We start from the raw sequence: 19,527 nt of genomic DNA, 5'->3' as shown, positions 1-19,527 counted from the left end.
CTTCTCAGTTTGTAAAGTAGTAAAGGACAGATTCGGCCATTAGAAGCATGAATCACCATCAGATTTGATTAAATCCCTATGGCGTTTCAATCAGGTCCTGGCTTTAGGGTCCTGTGAGAGAACAAAGCAGGGACAAACGCAAGCTACTTGAAGCATTCAATGAAAGGAGGGAAAAAAAAAAATCAACAAAAATCAACCATAGGGTTTTACAAGGATCTTGAGTAGAGCCAAGCAGGAACTTTTCAATGACTTTTTTTTTTTTTAAATTGGAAATTATAATTCACTTAAAGGAAAACCTTTTGTACATATAACTGCCAGTGAAAATTTTGAGGAATAAGGTTTCTTAGATCCACAACATCACTTCTGGTGAGAATAAGACAGTCCAGTTCACAGACAGCCAACATACAACAGGTATGACATTTGCTCGAAATGTTTACGTCCTGCCCTCAGCTGGACCCAGCAGCAACTTTAATGACTCTGTCCAAAAGGTCTTGAGGCCTCTCTCCTAGTCCCTCACGTACCTGTGCCACTGCAAGACCCTCACCAGAGAGGCAGAGCCCATGTTCACACAGGCTGGAAACTTTAGCATGTGCCCTGTCTCTATCTCACTGATACCTGTATGCTCACAGCTCAGATAAAGCTCAGGTTGCCACTTCTGAAATGCAAAAGCAATAAAAAAATACAGCTATCATAGAAAAGCAGCCTCTACATCAATCAAGCCACCACGAGCCAAACTGCAAGTCCCCACTGAAAGCAGCCAGAGTGGCCACTCACAGGGACACAGCAACTAAACATCTTTCAGTTAAAGTTAACTAAAATCTAGAATACGATCTTGGCACAACACTGATTTAAAACTGGGACATAATGTGCTCTATTATTATTTACAGTATGTTTTTCTTAATTTGAGCCCATTCAAGATGTTGAACAATCTCAGAAATTGCTATGCATCTTAATGGGAATTTTATAGATCTTAGCTCCCAAGTATCAGCAGACATCATCAAAGTACTGATAAAGATCCAACAAAATTCAAGAATTTAAACTGTCCTATATATTCAGTTCTTTAAATCAGTGCTAAAATAACATCCTTTCCATTTGGTTCTAGGATTTCAGAGTAACTTGCACGTAAAGATGAATTTTAACTCCACAGTTAAAACTCACAATTCATTTTGACACAAATCCCAAGGAGCGTACCAACACAGAGCAAGAATACACATTCTGGGAACAGTACAAAATACTGAGCAAAGGTATTAGCTTCACACACACCCCTCAGCTGGGGAAAACAATGCACCCAGTGCCCCCTCTTTTTGTTATACTAGTCCTTTGAAAAGCGTGAGAATGAGTCTGCATTTTTTTTTTTTTAATGCTTTGACAATACACATTATGGAACAAGCTTGCAAATATTTCAGTCAGGGAAAGGGGAATAGACTCCTGATATTTTTTGGCATGGGAGCGCTTGCAATCTGTTTTTACTGTGTTTGAATTAATACCACCAAAAGAGTCTTTCTGCATTGTGCCTAGCTGCTTCAAAAACACACGGCCAAAGCCCCCTGACTTTTATCTAACTCAGGTGAAACACCAGCAGCACTGTAATGGATTTTGACCCGGTTTTCCCATTATGTTCAGTCAGTGAATTGGGGGGCGGATCTTTGCAGACATAGTAAAGACTGCAGCCATCTTCCTGTTGAATGGGAGCTCTATTATACATGCCTGAAGGGATTAAAAGGGCTGGGTGGACAGTACATTAAGCTATAATGATGGTCTACATCAGTTGTGGTCTCTAGGCACATGGTAAATATTCTGCACCCATACAGTGATCAGAAGCCTGTAGAACAGGTTTCTCCTCCAGGGTTAACTAGCCATGGAACTCTTTTCTTTTTTGCCTTTTCTTTGTCAGACGGCCTCCTGCTGAGAAACGAAAGGGTGGAGAGATTTCCTCAGGTTTGACAGCTTTGCTGCCCTGATCACTTAGACCGTGACTCCATATGTTTGTGCAGGTATGCATCCATTCAGCCATGGGAAGAAAGCAAAAGGAGATGTAAATTTGCAGGCCACTCTGACTGCCACTATAAAGGTTATACTGCAGTGACCGTATGGGAAAGACATTAAGACCAAATGTCTGATGACTGTGCAATACATCGAATGGAGAAAAGAGTTTGGGCAGAAGGGATAAAAAAGGAGCAACCTAGGCTGGGCTATTCATTCACACTTCAACCTTGAGTAAATTTTGTGTGTTAACTTCTACTAATGCTGTCAGCAAATTATTTTCTACATGCCTGAGATGAACTGTTCATGCTCTGAGGAGCCCGTATCTATGGCAAAGACAACAGAGGTTACCCTCAGAAACCAAACAAAGAGAATTTTCACATGAAATCACACCAGAAAACATACACTGAAGCACAAATGATTAATTATACAACTACAACTGATAATCCTTTTTGTGAATTTTTCGCCCTCTTTCTTTTCTTTTTTTTTTTCTGGAAAATCAGATTTTATTTTGGACAGTTCCCTATTCCTGCCATCATCAAGGAACCATTTGAGATTTAGTAGCTAAAAACCACAAGAGTTTAGACCCAAATCTCTGGAAGCTATGGTTGATGTTCCTTCTCCCCTCTTCCCAGAAAAATCACCCCAGAAAGAGGTGTTATTCTTCAGCTTGATCAACTATATAGTCTGATTCTTTGAGCAGCTGCACAGCAGCTCTACCAGTGCAACAGATACGATGATATTGGCTCATTAATGCTGGTCAGGGGAATGGTGAAGATCATATAAACCGACATTTTTTCTGGATGAAGACATACAGAACCAAGGCTTCTATGTGTGAGATAAAATTCAAAGCATGTGCATGTCTAATTACAGGCACGTGAATCTTTTATGATCAGTTATGCACAAAAATAAGAATTTTAGGCCTTAATACTTAATTTACTTTGAGATTAACACTTCCTACATCATTCAAGCAAGAGATTCTGAAACTATTAACCTCTGGCTCACTGTTTCACTTGTACTTGATAGTTCAGCTCACTTAAGCATTTTTTAATTGTGTTACTATTTAACAGTTCCCAGGACAGACAATCTGAGCGTGCTTGTATTCCCCTCTTGGTTTAAGGTCTGCTCTAAAACCCACCAAAGCCTCTGGTTGTCTTTGGATCAAGGCGATAGCCTATAATACTTTTATAACACAACCATTTCCCTTATAGGAAAGCCCTAAGGAATTTAATACTGATGAAACAAATGAGAAACTACAAAAAAAATATAATTCTAGAGAAGTTTCTCAAGGAGCCTGTTGTAACTTAATAGAAAAGGTGATTCATTGATTAAAAAAAAAAAATCCTGTTTCTATCATTCTTTACATTTGTATAAAGGAAACAGACAACAGAAGTTTGTCATTTTGTATCTTTCAAGGCCTTCCAAAGCAGACAATCCCCCAAGTTTCCATTTTCCTATTTTCCTCTCTCTGCAGGCTGCTGCTCACAAGTGCCCTGTCTTGGCCTAAATCTGCTCTCACAGCTGACGAGAAGAACTTGGCCACTGGTGAGTACTTTTGATAAAACCTTTCTGGTTCCACTCCCTGACCCCACTTCATCCCACACGAGCTGCTCTAGAGATGGCAGCCCATCAGCAAGAGCTCACAGATACTGCAGCGTCAGGGCTTCTCACCTCCACGGGTCCGTCACACCCCTTGGTCCATCACCATCTGCCCCCATGAAGCAGATCCCAACCCCACATGCTCTAAACCTGTGCAGGAGGCAGCTGATGAAGGCATCAGAGGTTTTATGCTATAACAAAATCAGTCCAGTAAGGGAATTCTCCATATGCATACTGCAGCCCCTACCCAGTGCTAAGCATGACCACATAGCAGATCTGCACACTCTAAGTTTATGTTTCCTGATCCTGCCTAATTCTTTCTACTTTTTGCCGGCAGTAGGTTTGAGCTAACACATGTATCCCTCAGACTGCCTCCTTCATTACGTTCCCTGGGAAAAGTAACCGCTTCAATTACCTTGTACAACATGGGTCTGAATAAATCCCTGCTTGGAAACACATGCTTGGTTTTCAGAGGGTGCTGTTAGAAGTGTTAGCAGCATTCCAAGTGCTGCAGTAGACTTCCACACCACAAACACCATTTTATATCCCTTACAACTGTGCACATCTAACAGCGAACAATAAATCTATCTTACTAATTACACATTCAGCTTGTTATAACCATCGTAAAACAAGTACAGCTGGTAAAGCCATGAAATGATGTCAAATCATATTTCTGCTTTCTAGAGAGAAGCAGGGTTATTTTCCAGTCTCCTGATGAAGCTGCCTGTTCAAAGCCATGTGTGGAAACAGCTGCCAACTAGGTCATCCACCTTTAATTAGGCAATGATATTGTCTTTTTTCCTACCCATTTAGAAGTGTTTGACATTCTGTAATTCAAAGTGACTTAAGCGTTTAGCATAAAAAGCTGCTTTAGGAAGAAACTGAAGCACATGGCACTAAATCCAAGAGCCAGCGTTTTCTCCTTAGCAGCCAAGTTCAGTCTGCTCAGCCACGGAGAGAGTTGCCTAAAAAATGAACTGCCTGCATTTCAAAGGGGTATCTAAAGTATGGACAACTAAATATATGGCTCCTAAAATGCCTTAACAATATAAGCTTCAGCAGCCATGTGGGAATAAGAGCCAGTATTCTGCATGGCAACCTAGACCGACCAACACAAAATCTCTCTCAAAAAGTTGTCTGAGATTGTTAAGAAAACACCTATCTGACAAAAAAATGTGTTACCTCATTCAGGCTAGAGTTAATGCTGTCTGGCTGCTTGATAGGCTCTTTCTTGCAGGAGACAGACATTGAATAACATCCCAATGTCCTATCTAGCAGCAGCTGAACAATACAAGCTTTTGAAAAACAAGGGGCTACTTGCAACATGAAAAGGAGGTAAATTAAATTTTCACATGTTAGAAGGAAATGCCACAGGACATATTTATACAAATGTGTCTGAATTAAATAGGCAGCATCTGTTTGAAAAGACATCTCATTAGCTGCCCCCACATTTCCCGATGCAATTTGGCTGGACAAGCAGTAATGCTAAAAAAATTAAATTTTACCTTCCCATATCTGGATGCAAAGGTTCCCGTGAGTAAGGAGTGAAAAATAATTATCGTCTCATCCAAATCCCACACAAACACACGCTGTGATGACAGACGGGGTGGAAAAAAGAAATACAGTTACATATTAAGCAATTGCAAGAATTTGTTCAGTCAAGAAATATGTCCTGTTGGACTAGAGCTTTTTAAGATCTCAAACCCATTTGGAGCACTGACTGTAGATGCTTTGTGAAAGCAGGCAAAATGAAACATCAGGAATTTTGGAACTATATGTATACTGGTCATCCTGAGAGTCTGCTTTCCTAACAGCCACAGAAATCCCCTGTTGCATGCCAAGTCAGGGGAACAAAACAGCAGACTTGTAAGAAGGCCAAAGGAAACAAATGTACATATAAAGAATAGTTCGAGATGCTGATAATATAGAAACGGAGAAATTATTTTGACTACCCATATCTGTAGGATCCAGTTATATCACTGCTTTTATACTGGCTCTTACAGCTCACTAGTCTGATGGTGGGATTTGCTAATAGATGCGACTGTTTATCTTTGCTGGATTTACTAAAGGAATATAAATTAAAGTTATTACCTCAATCTCACTGTCAGCAGTCGGGGAAGGATCGTTGCTTCTTTTTGACCGGGCTCGTACCTTGCCATCTGACCCTCTGTGATGTCTGTCTGTTTCTACATCTTTTGCTGGTGTTGTTGAATATTCCCCTAATATGAAAATAAAAATTCCATTGTAAACTTGACATTTGTACTCGATCATTATAATTAAAGCATGAAAGCTTTTAACAGAGAGCACCCTTCTGGTGCATTGTGAAAACACCATCAGAAAGTCTTATTATTTTCATGTCAATAGCTGACATTGTTAGAGAAATAACTTTTAACTCCTAAGATTTGTTAAAACAATTTCAAAAATCACCAAGACTGTATATATAACATTTAAAAATGGACATGTCACCTCAAAAACTTTATCACATTTTTCACTGAAAAAAACCCAGCTTTTTGAATTTTACTGCCCTCCTGCTTTTCAAAAGAAAAATGAGAAAGGCAATGGAAAAGGAAATGAACACCAATTCAACTTCTGAAAAAAAATAAATTCCTTTTAAAAAAATTTTGATGAACGTTCATGATTAAAAATATACTTTCAACATCAACTTCTACTAAAAAATACAGAACTAGCCTGTTTAGCCGTATTCTATTTCACAGAGGATAGTATTTTAGAATTAACTGAGACAGTCAAAGGTGAACTTCCCTGTATAAAGTATCTGTTTTGATTGGCTTGAGTTTCATAAACCTGTCTGGATTTCACTTACCTTACATTACAAATCCTTTTCAAACATATTTTTCTTTTCACCTTGCTAAGATGTGGCCTCTCCAGCTTCCTAGAATAACCATATTCTTCTTCAGAGAAGCTTGGATTGTGTCTAACAAGCCTTTTTGAAATCACCCTTTCTCAAAAAGGCTGAGATAAGATCTAAGGAACAGAAAATCCTCCAACTGCTTTTAGAGCAATCTGTGATCACGTCTTCTAAAAAACCAATATTAGTTTATTTTTCTTTTAGAGCAACCACAGATGTTCAGATTTGTTTCGTAAGTCAGCAGACCTACAATGGGCGTATACTGTGATCATCCACAAATTATGTGGTGTTTTATATGTTATTGCATGCCAATGAAAACTTTATTAGGGAAGTGATATCTGAAGATCGTACTTGAACAGTACATTGGAGGATCATAATCCATCAGTAATTCCATAAACCATTTAAGCTTTGAGACTTTAAAAATTAAGCCCTCAAAGACGGGCCACAAATTCTGAAGACTTTTTGTGTGGAATTCATCTTGAAATTTCAACTTAGAAAAGCAGTTTGTGTTGATTTTTTAAAGAGGGACTTTCTCTTGTACTTAGTTATGAATGCATATATTGCATGTTGTTGCAAGAGGTGAATATAAATCTTGACAGAGACGTGGGCTAAAAAGTCATCAGAGAGTCAGGAAACTGGGGCTTTTCCAGAGCATGGCTGGCTGTTTTGAACCCACTGCTACCGACATTAGTCCTCGTTACTGATCTGGGGTTTGTATGCAACTGTTTCATCTTTCTGTACTACCTGTGCTGGAGAGCAAACCTCACATACTCATGAAAAAACATAGGATGGTTTTACAGAGCTTGGATGTTCTAATCTCTTCCCAAAACCCTGTGTTGCACTGTGTAAGCAGAACTGTTAAGTGCCAGGAAAACTGATTTATACGTACAGATATATGTACTTTAAAAAAATCCAACAACAAGTTTATAATGTTTGTGTCTACAGGTGGCTGAGACTGCCAAACTGAAAACAGAAGAGATGCACCTACCAGACAGCGATTCTGTGCTTTGACTGTTGATATTGTGAGAAGACTCCTGCAGAGAGTAAGTGGAGGTTGGGATGGCTGAGGGGCTGATGCTGTTTGCAGACACGTATGGAGAGTTGTAAGAGGAGCTGTAATACTGTGAGTATTGGCTTTGAGGAAAGCTTGGATATGATGAATATTCCTTTGAGGAAAAAAGAAACATTTAACTTCTATGTATCAGGTTTTTATCTTATAAACGAGTAAGGGACCACAAAGGCAGTGTTATCTGCACATGAAGCAACTCATGGCTCACAAATATTTCACTAAAGGACCACGTTTCATTCACTTACATAATTACATTTCTGCTTTTCCTAAACATACTCCTATTTTATTAGGATCAAATAATCAAGAAGAGGTGTGAAATCAGGTGAATTCTGCTTTTTCTATAGGATTTTAGTTACCAGCAGTGACACATTTTGTATTACAGAGTTCAACAATTTTATATAGGAGTGAAGCAGCGCAGCTTTTTTGATAAGGGCCATGATGGAACATAGTCTCTGTGAACAACACCATTTCAGAAATCAGAAGAACAGAATGAATAATTGGGTGAGGGAAGGAGCCAATCAGGCTGTGTTTTCCCATGATTAGCAAAATTTTCTGATCAGCTGTTAGAACAGGTTATGAAAACAAATTTTAAAAAAAGGTAACAATTTCTTTGCAGAAATATTCACAGTTGAGATTGCCCCAACTATCTCAGCAATAACTGAATGCCTGAGTGATCTTCCCTACCTACAGAAAGATGAACTAAAAATATGAGGTGGAGTGAGCTTGGGGAGCTGAGGTATCACAAAATAATTTGTCTTGATTTTAAGGCTCCCAAACAAACTTCATACCATTATCCCTTTTTTTTTTTTTTTTTGTGCTGTGAGAAGCAGGAAGTTAAAGTAGATTCTGAAACTTCTCTCTGGACAATTAAAACATGAAAGGTTTAATTTGTTTCTTTTCATTTTAATTGCAACTCCTGGTCTTGTCCACCTATTTGCTTTTTCAGATAGAGAACTGTATTCATGCACTGGGGACTGTCTTTCAGCAAAAGGTTTTTATTTCCTCAGAAATGCTAATTAGTCTCTGGTATTAAAGAAAATTAAATAATAAATAGTCTTTAGAAAGACTAAAAGCACTTTCTCCTTAACAGCTTGTATCTTTGTCTGTGACATAGCTATTTCATTAAATTTCAGTCACCAGGGAGCTCTCAAGAGCAAAGACTCAAGTTGTCATAATAACAATTAAACTGAAAATGAAATGAGAGAATTCCATTGTTTTCTCTTAAAGAATATCACAAAATAATGAAAACAGCCCAATTATTTTTCTCTTTTTAGGTAAACTCCATACTTCAATCAAATGCACTCCTATCAGCAAATGCTGATGTTTTTAGCCAAAACTGATGTAATAAAGAAATTGCCCACTGTTGTCATTAAAAATATAAATCAACATTTACCTTACGAACAAGGAATTGAAATTACTGGCCAACCAAAACACATTTTCTGGGACAGTGGACAGTGTACTCATTTGTTTGCTCCAATCAAGAAGAGCCATTTGCTACTGAAAAACATCTGTCTTGTGTATATATACATGCTGTTTATTTATACACATGCATTTATAAAGGTATCTGAAGCATGAAGCCCACAGACAGGTGTATTGTCAAAGAAGGAAGCACACAGGCAGCTCAGATGGCTCAATATTCACCAGGGCCTGCCAATGCCTCTTTCAAATTGTTCGTATTTATTACACACTGCCAAGACAGCAGATGACAGGATCCTAGAAGCGGAGCCCTCTGTTGAGGATGGAAAACATATCTGAAAGTTGTAAGATGGCAGAGGAATGATGAAACTCTTGGCACTGCTACAGCAGCATGGCAGAGGCTGTCGGGGCACCCTCCTCCTGCAAGGACTGCACTCAGTGCAAGTCTGTGTATTGATAAACACATCTTAAAATTAATCAAGTTAATTAGAAGTCCAGAAAATGGACAGGCCACAGGAGTAAAGAAGAACATTGTTAACTAAAACACACTGCAGCACCCTCTTTAAATATACATAAACAGCAGAATAATCTTCCTGATCTATCAAGCTTCTAAGTGTTTAAAATAAGTGACAAGGTGGCCAATAATAAATCCTGAACCATACCTGATGCACAGCACCGAATCCTGCAGAATTTGTCAGGCCATTGGCTCCCTGGTAAATCCCTGTTGTGCCTAAGGGAAGGAATATTATGGTCATAAAACACACCAGCCATCAAAGTAAGAGGATATCTTAGCACCAATGATTTCCAACAGGAAGTAAAGTACTGTCTCACTAGAAAAAAGGTGTATCACAAATCTTGACAAATATAGGCTGCAAAGACTTCGGGCTACTTCTGAGGTCTGCTTACTGAAAGGTATTCAAAGACAACCATTACATAACCTAAAACAAACACTTACCCAACTGGGAAACAAAGCTGGAAAATAAGGGTTCAACCCAAATTTAAAATTCAATTACTTCTTTTTCCAATAGATAAAACCCCTCAGATTGTTTATACAACCACACGCACTCTTTCACACATAGGTATGTCCTGGAATCTGTCCTTATGGACCAGGTACCTGGGAATTTTTAGAAATTCTTAGACTTTGAAAATTTGTTCCCTGGTGTTGACACCCAAAACATAAGAACAGTATTGCTGAGATTTCTGGTATGGTAGGGAGCAAAAACATTGCTTCATTGTGGGATGTTAGGACAAGAAAGGATGGACAGGTGAGTTTTACATGGCTCTGTCCCAAATGATGCAGCTGATGATGACTATGCCGTGTTCCACCCCTATGGAAGGTGACAGGCTCCAAAGAGCACTCAGACCCACTACTTCTACAGTGAAAGAGGTATGATTTTGGTCCTGCGTGGCCACAGCAAGTTCCTGTTTGGGCTGCCTTTTGTCACCTTGATGTACCATCAGACTGAGCCCTAATCAGGCACTCAGCCTTTTTTTCTTATCTGGTTTCTCACCATGTGAATGACTTTGAACAGTGCTGTTTTAACCATATCACTCTCTGCACGTCTTCATGTGGCAACCTTTCTCCAAAGATCCACTTGCTTATTTTTATTTTAAGATGCCAGATTAGCTAGGGAATGGACAGCTGAACAAACTCCACTCTGCCAAGTGCAGCTACAAAGCACAAGCACTGAGAAACACATCTCAAGCCAGAAAGAAACAAGAGGGAGGATTCTACCTCCTCAGAACTGACCTACTGCCACACATAGTCTTTAAAAAGAAAAGGGCAAAGAGAGGGAAAAGAGGGTGCAGGTGACTGCCAGGTACCCGGAGGCCTGGGTCTCCCCAAGTCTCCTGCATATACTGGCTGGGGAGCTGAGCCAGCGCAGGAGGGTTCAGGTGATGCCTTCTCCTGGCATTCACCCTTCGGAGGCCACTCTGGGTGGAGCAGTACCCAATCCCTCCTCCTCCCCACAACCCATGTGGGGAGACTGCCCAGAGAAGCATCCCAGAGGTGGCAACACATTCAGCTATTAGCATTTCCCCACCTCCCACCCACACTAGGCTTTGCTTTTCTACAGAGTTTTTCATAAAGTCACGACTGCAGCAGGATGAATATATTCCTGTGGTAACTAAGCACTTCTCACCACTGTGAAGGGGAGTAATAGAGCCCCAGCGCTTACAGGCAAAAACAACTTTCACAGAACACAAAACAGCTCTTGTACACCAGAGCTCAAAACAATACAGGGGGGAATTTTTGATCTTCCTAAACTGTCATTTAGAAACAATCCATCATCCTTTATTAAAGCTGTCAAGAGGGGGATGAGTTACCTCGAGGGACTCACACTTTATGTGTAAATTGTGATGAGAACATGTTTATTGCTGTGCTACCTGCACATGATACCATAGCTTCCTAGTTTCCAAACAATCAGAAAGAATTATAAAAAGAAGGAGAGATCTGCACAACTGGAACGAACTCACTCTGAACTTTGTACCAGTTGTGCAACACAAGTGTGTCCATGCACACACAGGGCAGGTATGTATGCAGGGGGAAGAGAGCAGAAATGTAGGCATGAGAGGATGGAGAATGACTCGTGCTCCACAGCTTCCCACAGTACGTTGAGGCTAGACCCAAGGTGGTGGATTTTACACTGTGGTTTTGTAGAATTTATTTTTGCCATTTTAGCTGAGCTGCCCCAGGTCCAAGGTGAGTTGTCCCTACAGGCTGCTGCAGCCTGGCTCCCTCTGCCCAGCAGATTTTTAAAAGGAAGGACTGTGGTGCAGAGACAGAAACTAAACTTTCTGATTTTTTACCTGCATATTTAAATTCTTGTGAAAGTGCTTAAGGCTGGTATTTCCTATAGCCTGAAGTTCAACAGGCCTGGGAACAGATTTCAGTAACTCAGGTTTTTCACTTGTTCTGTCATTGTAGCCTTATAAAGTAGGAGTATCATTTGAGCATAGTTTGTCTAAATTGAGATCAAACACAACTCTCTTTTTCCGCCCCTACAGCACTGAATTCAGAGAATGCAACTCTCCCCTCTGGGGTATACCTGGAGAGCTGCTAAGCTCACTATCTCTTGGCAGCTCAGTATTGTTACAGCAGAATAGTTACAGATAAGGACACTTGAGACAACCAACCAACCAAAGCTAGTAAAAACTTGGAATTTTTTCCCAGCTGAACAAAGATGAAAAGCTGGGACAAAAAAAAATAATCAATTACCTGCATGGAAATAAAAGTCCTTGAAGATTCAGGTTCAGAAATATTTCATTTCAACATCAGCCTTTGCCTTGGGGACTGTCTCATGGGGACTACTACAGCTCAGTCCCTCTTTCACTTTACAGGCTAGACTGGAGAGACCACATTTTCAATGATGCACAATCTATTCAAATGGAAGGAAAACAAACAAGCACCACAGGCAATGAAGGGAAGGAAAACCCCTCTCTTTTCATGAGCAGAGCATGAGGGCTACTAGTTAACAGTTCCTGTGAGCAGCCTCATAGAATTCAGCAGTTTAGAACACTTATCAGAACTGGCCCCAAATGTTTGCTTTTCTTCCCGAAGTTGTTGGCAAGAAAGAAACATTTCCATAATAAAATTAATTCTGCAATGTGGAATTTCAGTTTTGCATCAGTAAATTTTACACTCAAGAAATGCTGGAAAATTATCAACATACCTTGCATACTGGCATTATCAATTTAGCCCTATTCCCCATGTAACCATTTTTTTTTTCAAATGCTTTCTCAGATAATAGCATTTCTTGTAATATTCAGAGCCAGACTGGAATAACATTAAAAGGTGGTGTTTCTGTACAATGGGGCATGCCTAGGAACCCTCTTGGTAAGCACTGTAAAGGAATGCCTGGCCCCCTCCCATTTCTGAGTGGATACTGCCCATTTCCACAGGACTTTTGCCTTTCAGGCTTTTTTTCCTGACCTCTGAAGACAGTGCACTATCTAGAACTGCAGCTGATTTTACATTTGCAATACTGTAGATGTGCAAGTAACCGATTTGTTTCCATCTATCTTTGTAGCTCAATGTCAAGTAATTGCATTCAAACTCCTACTTGCAAATCAGAAACAAACCTAAGATCTCTCCCTTTGGATCTTCTCCATATGGAATATGGTTCACATCTGTGTTCAATCAAACCAGTTGCTAAATGTCACAATGCCCTCATTCACAGGTAGCTTAAAGAACATTTAGCTGGTAATAAAACAATCTGGACTCTAGAGTAGAGTAGCTCTTCAGATGTATGGTACTGTAAATGTTCCTGTAAAGTATGTATATCACAAACACACTTGCATGAAAAGACACCGCATAAAAGGCGTGCATATGTGGTACATATTCAGTGCCACGACTTTTCGCTTGATAAGTAGATGTGGCCCTTCCCGATATGAGTGTCCAAGAGCAACATGTATAGAGAAACTCTTTGTGAGCTGATTGATGGTATATTCCTGTTGTCATACAGATGGATTTCATTTGCTATTTTCCCCTCATTTTCTTTTTAATTCAAGTATTTTAAAATCTATGCCATGCTCAATGATAATTTTAATGGTGTGTGATCTGCACTGGGCTCCTGCAAAAACTTTCATGCCAGCTCCTTCCTCTCCGTTTCTCCCTTTCTGCCTTTCAGTCACTGCAATAACAGCCTGCATTTCTTCCCCTCCTTTCCCGGTAGGAGCGAGTAAATAAAAGAGGGGAATATTAATGGTTATTTTCAGTATCTTCAGAACTAAACTCTGGCATCACTAAAAAAAGTTTTCTTTCAGCTTATGAATACAGAGTACAACACAGGATTACTGATATCTTTGGGAGATGTGATTAGAGACAGGATGGGCCTGTGGTATAGTTCAGATCAATACCACAGTGAGTTCTGAAAATCAGGTTTGTGTTCTTGCATTTCCCAGGTCAGTGGAGCCCTGACATCAAGGAGGTGTTCTCCAAGTCTCCTCAAAAGAGAATAAGCTGCTATATTTAGGAGAAAAGATGGTTTGCACTTCCGGTATTCAACAAAATACTCAACAATCGGAGGAGAGAGCCAGCTTCAACACAGGTGGACAGCAGGGCATTTATCACGGCTCTCTGAGTAGCCAGCAACAATTTTGAGTCCATGAACACTCAAAAGGGGGAACACTGAGCTGAGATGAGGGTGTTCAGAGGGTGGCTTCTGTGGGCACTTCTGAATATGCTTGAAATGGAACAACAAAGCTTAGGTCCAAGCAGTTCCTCTAACTGGTAGATGAATAACACACTGGTTCCAGGGAGAGTTCTCTCAAAGGATTATTTGATCACTTAGCACTACTAAAATAAATGCCTACAGGGTTCAGCTGAATTGCATGGTATTTTACAAGCTTGCATATAATGGCTTGTGTATTCTTACATCAGCAAGCTGTTTTCCTACAGGAAACAACGTTGACTGTGAGTGATGCAAGGAAAGGCCTCAGTCTAACTCCCAGCAGAGTGTGCATTACTCTCTGCTATGAAGAACATCTGGCTGAAGACTTGCATGGTCATTCAGAAAGGTTCTTTGCAATGCTTTAGCTCTTTGACAAGCTAATGTTTCCTGCAGTAAATATTGCCTTCTCCAAGCTGCTACTTTTTTAGTGAGAGGTTAAGCACTCATCAAAATTACCTCCCACCAGTTATACTCCAGTGCCTTGTAAGGTTCCAAATCCTACAACATCTGCCTGCATTTATTGGGCAAAAAAACTCATAAAATGTTGCATGGCTGTCAGCTGTGGAGGTATTTCAAGACCATCTAACCTGTTAAAGGAGAAGAAAAACTCAACCCATATGTACTTTGCAGCATATTACTCAACTGTTTGCCATTAGGCATAATGAAACCTTCCCGAAAAACAGTCTTGTATTTCTGTCTGGAAGGGCTCAGACAGTATAGGGAAGAGCACACTGTATTAACCTAGATGAAAAGCATGATTCTGCAATGTTATAGCACTTGACACCAGCAGTGTCTATTAAAGGACATTGCTCCCAGAAGCATAAGAACACCTCCTGCAGATAATACTGTCAGACATGCAACCCATTTAAAATATATCCATTTGTCTCCCACTGCAAACCCATTCAGTCCTGCTGGCCTGACCAGGTGTTTGAGGGCACTTTCAATGGTGATATAAAACACATTTCATGGTACAGTTTTTCTGAGTCAAAGCTCTTCCTCTGCTGCCTGCTTCTGGGAGTACTCAACCCACAGAGCCTCAAAGAGCTTTAATAAGTGATGACCAGAGCAGTTTTAAGGGCCTGGCTTTTACCATCCTTTTGAGCCTGGTCACCTGTATAGCTCAATCCAGCTCAACAGTGGTGTTGAAAATGCTGGGATGGTTTATATTTACTCTCAGGATTTAAACCATGGGAAAGCAATTACATTTTATTATATTTTGAGAAAATGTTCCTTTTAACCACTTCTACCAAATGATGCTGCAGCTATAGAAGGAAATCACACTGGATAGTCTTCAAAACCAATCAGAAGGAAATGTTTTGGGCCAAAAAGTGAACATCCTTACAACAATGATGTAGACAGTTTCTGTGCAATCCCTTGTTGAAAAAACAACCAGCAAAACGTACTTTATTTGGGTAACTCCACGGACACAACAATTAAAGATTCCTCCAGCTGCAGTTTCATCCTAGACGCAATCCTTCACTGACAGATAACAAGACATGATAAAAGAAAGCTGGATTTGCCACCTCCTGTGCTGTTTAGTGGCTATAAGATTCCAGTTTCCAGTTCAGCAATAAAATCTAACTAGCCCTATAACATCTGCTGTCATGCAGTTGGGGATAAATCCCTGGCCTATGAGAATAGCCACATATTCAGCAATTCCCTTCCCCTTGAGCAAGGTGAATTTCTAAATACGAATGGAAAAGAAAAGAGCAAGTTGGGCAGTGCATCTCCATTCTTTGACCCATTACTCAGGACCATGGTAACTCTCAATGGAGCACTCCAGAGCCAGACATTAGCCCCAAGACTTTTTCCAGCCCTTCTACACACTGCTTTAGCACTGCAGTGCCTCCAGGAAAAAAAAACCACAACGGCCAACAGGATGCTCAGAGAAAAGTGTAAGAAACAGGACAAAAGCAGAATGATCTTTGCCCTGGTACTGCCTCATCCACTTCAATTAATCTGCCAGTTACAGACTAAGATAAGGTTATATCCCTCTCTTTTTATCTTTAATAACTGTCAATGGACTCTTCTGCAGACAGTGCAAGTATTTTCATAGTTCTAGAGGTCACAGTATTGTAGTGCAGAAGTTTCAGTGTTTAAACCCTGCCAGTATAAATAGAAAGTGCATCCAAATGACATATAACAAAGCCCATGCAAGAGCATTATCCAATGCCAGCACAGCAGTTAAGAAACTCCTGAGTTGCACAGCCTGTGCTAACTGAAGCAGGGTCAGACCTTATTTGTCTGCAAACACCATCTTTGACCGTATGACTGCATTCTATTTTTTCCACCAGAGCATTACCTCACACGGTGCCTGGAAATAAGATACAACAGAAAGCAGTACCAACACTGCACCAGCATCATGAATCTCTGTTTCCTAACTTTAAAGCACTTGATTATGCAGGTATGATGTTTCTTGATATGTAATTTAACATTAGCTCGTCTATTGCCTTCTAGATATTTTCAAGAAAACATTATTTGGTATACTGAATCAATTATTCAGTGAAGCTTCTATAACATTTTAGCATATTTTATGCCAACTGCACTACAAGCTGAATAATCAAGGCCAAATTAATAATTTCCCGAGCTGTTACCAACCTACACTTGGGTTTTGTTGTTTGTTTTTCGTTCGTTTTTTTTTTTTTTTTTTTAATCTTACAAAAGTGAGGAAAATAAAATCCACCTCCAAAGTAAATGCTGTCTCAGAAATTATTTCTGATTTTGGCTGTACCACCATCATATCTTCAGTCAATATCATTTTGCCATTATTTCCACGGAGGCTCTTCAGCCATGAGAACCTGCATCTCCACACAAGCTTTAAGCCTTCCCACAAACCCTGGTGTTCCTCAGGGACAAGGATATTGAAAATAAACTCCTGATGAGTCCAGACAGCGCAGAAGTTAGAGATGATTCGTCAGACTGTTTCTCTCTTAGGAACACACATTTGGTCCCCTAGCTTCAGGACCATCCACCCTGGCATCTACTCCTTCCAATAGCATATCCTCTTCCCAAGTCCCTCCTTGTTTAATAATGACTGAAGAGCAAATTCTGAATATAATCTCAAAAAAAGAAGTAAATGGGAAAAATTAAAGCAGGGTTTTTTCCTTGGGTAGCAGTAGCACAGACCATTGCAGCTTACAGTGCATCACTGTCAACACCTTTGCCTCTCCCTTTGACTTCCCTCTCTGGTAAGATAGGTCGTTTTAAAACAAAGTAAATGTAGCATGATCAGCCCCTGGTGTTTAAAAATCTTTGAAAGGGAGACTGTGCTGTTATTCTGAGGAAACTTGTATTTACACTGTAAAAAGTGAGGTCAGACCCCTCCTGAAGAGAGGCCTCTCCCTGCTGAACTCGCCACGGAGTGGAGCACAGCTTCACTGCCACAGTTTTAGACTGCAACTAATGCAAACCAGCTGTGAAGCAGAAGCTTTTGAAAGGGACTACTCATTTTCTACTGAGGTTTTAATTTTATGAATCCAAGGCATCTGAGTGACAGTTTGTTGGGAACACGCTCTCGCTCTCCTTTATTTTCTGGGACTTCAGATGGACTCAGTATCTGTACGCTGAATTTCTGAAGTGTAGATTGAAATTTCCTCTTCTCGCACATTTCATCACTAAGAACTTAAGGAATCAAGTTTAAAATTAAACATGCTACTTCCTTTGCAAAATTGATGCATGCAGAGCTAACTATTCATGCCAAACAGATATTTATGGACTCATATTAAATATGTAACACACAAACTTGCACACAATTGCGAGAAATTAAGGCCTCTCTTGGAAAAAAAAAATTGCCTGGATTATCCAGATATTAACAAGAGCCAAAATATTTCCAGCATAAGAAAACATTTCAATTGATTAAATATTCACATTTTACTTGGTCTTGGGCCAGATGAACAATTCATAAGCAATTCACTCCACAAACATAAACAACATACATAATTAGTCCATTTCAAATCAGCATTGTACAAAAGAAATGCTACTTTCTATTCATTCATTATTTGACAGCTGATCAGAATGGACTCTACAAAGAAAACAAATGCTCAGCAGTAGCAAAGAATTTCACTGCGTAGGTCTTTGGCCCCAAATTTATGTCTGTACCGAACTCAATACCGCTTTGCAAATCCTTGGCAAAGGAAAGTTATCCCAGTTACATAACTGAATTTTCCTTTGTAATGTAAAAAGTATTTTGTGGGTAGATGTATTTGGATATTTAAAAAAAAAAAAAGTGGTCAAATCTTTTCCTGCCCAACGACAGTATCCACAGTGGTCCTTGGCCATAGTTTTAACTGTTGTGCAACTTCATAGTTTCATACCAGCTGTCATTTTAGCAATAATAACTGAAGAGCAAGGCATTGTCTAGGAATTAATGACAAGCTGAGAAGAGATGGCCTGATGTGCAATAAAGGGGTAACACATGCTCATGCGACCACAGGAAATGCTCTATAGGCTGGCTGCTAGTGCTCTCTCTGCATAGCTGACGGCTTTCTATGTTAGCCAGCGTGCTGGCGCAGTTTTCTCTTTGTATTTTACATAGCTCATTAAATGATAAGTTTCTTACATTCTGAAGATTTCTCCCCCACTCTCAGCAGCAACAGTTTCCTCAACTGCCAGTTAAGATGGTAAGTTCTTTGGGGCAGAAGTTTAATATATCTTTGTGTCTAATGTTTAATTTCTGTCATTGAATAATAACTTTACCAAAAAATCACTGAACTGCTAAACTGTCAGAAAATGTAAACTAATGTGTGTTGTGCTAAAAAGCACAATACACATCTAATATCTAGTCTAGGGTGTTGTTTGGGAATTTGTGGCTGTAAGTGTACCCTTACATGAGGATTGATTGAGAAATGGCATAGACCTTGAAGCAACATTTATTTACCAACATTACAATGGTATCACTTTGAAGACAAAAATCTAATGCAAGCTGTTACCTCCTCTTCCGATTCATGACTAAAAATGAGTGGCATCCCCAGATTAGTCACATGTGTGTTTCAAATATCTTCACTTCATTATGGAACAAATTAATTTTGTAATTAGAATAATGACATGAATAATGACATACACAGCACTGGTTAAAAAAAAATAGAAAAAACTCACTCCAGAGTAAATAAGTGAATACCAGATTTCAGTCTATTTGAATGTTACTTAAAGTCTGACAATATACTATCATATCCACTGCAATTAAAATCACTATTTCAATCTATAGTAGCTTTGTGGTATAGTTTCATGTAATTTTTATGAGCTATGGAACTTGCCAATCCCATCTTTTATATTTGTATACGTGTGTCACACATTGCATTAGCTATTTGGAATATAAACTCTTCCGTATTTAATTTATTTTCATGCTACGGAAGCATGAAAATAGATTTCCCCTTCTGGAGGGCTGTACATTTTTGTTTTCTTTAACACTTTATGACCAAAAG

At 39.6% G+C, this 19,527-nt stretch overlaps 1 protein-coding gene across 9 annotated transcripts in view; it reads right to left on the bottom strand.

The window, feature by feature from the left end:
- EYA2 (EYA transcriptional coactivator and phosphatase 2) overlaps positions 1 to 19,527 on the bottom strand; it is a 95,764-nt gene that overhangs the window by 23,169 nt on the left and 53,068 nt on the right. For all 9 annotated transcript variants that reach the window (XM_014943635.1, XM_014943636.1, XM_014943634.1 and 6 more), the window contains 4 exons: positions 9,596 to 9,663; positions 7,437 to 7,614; positions 5,674 to 5,801; positions 5,088 to 5,171 (listed from right to left, as the gene is read on the bottom strand). In XM_014943635.1, coding sequence (XP_014799121.1) covers positions 5,088 to 5,171; positions 5,674 to 5,801; positions 7,437 to 7,614; positions 9,596 to 9,663 — 458 coding nt within the window. The remainder of the gene's footprint in view (positions 1 to 5,087; positions 5,172 to 5,673; positions 5,802 to 7,436; positions 7,615 to 9,595; positions 9,664 to 19,527) is intronic.

Source organism: Calidris pugnax, unplaced genomic scaffold (assembly GCF_001431845.1).
Source record: "Calidris pugnax isolate Ruff unplaced genomic scaffold, ASM143184v1 scaffold118, whole genome shotgun sequence".
NCBI classification, from domain to species: domain Eukaryota; kingdom Metazoa; phylum Chordata; class Aves; order Charadriiformes; family Scolopacidae; genus Calidris; species Calidris pugnax.
The sequence above is the reverse complement of the archived record's forward strand: the minus strand, read 5'-3'. Positions and strand labels throughout refer to the sequence as shown.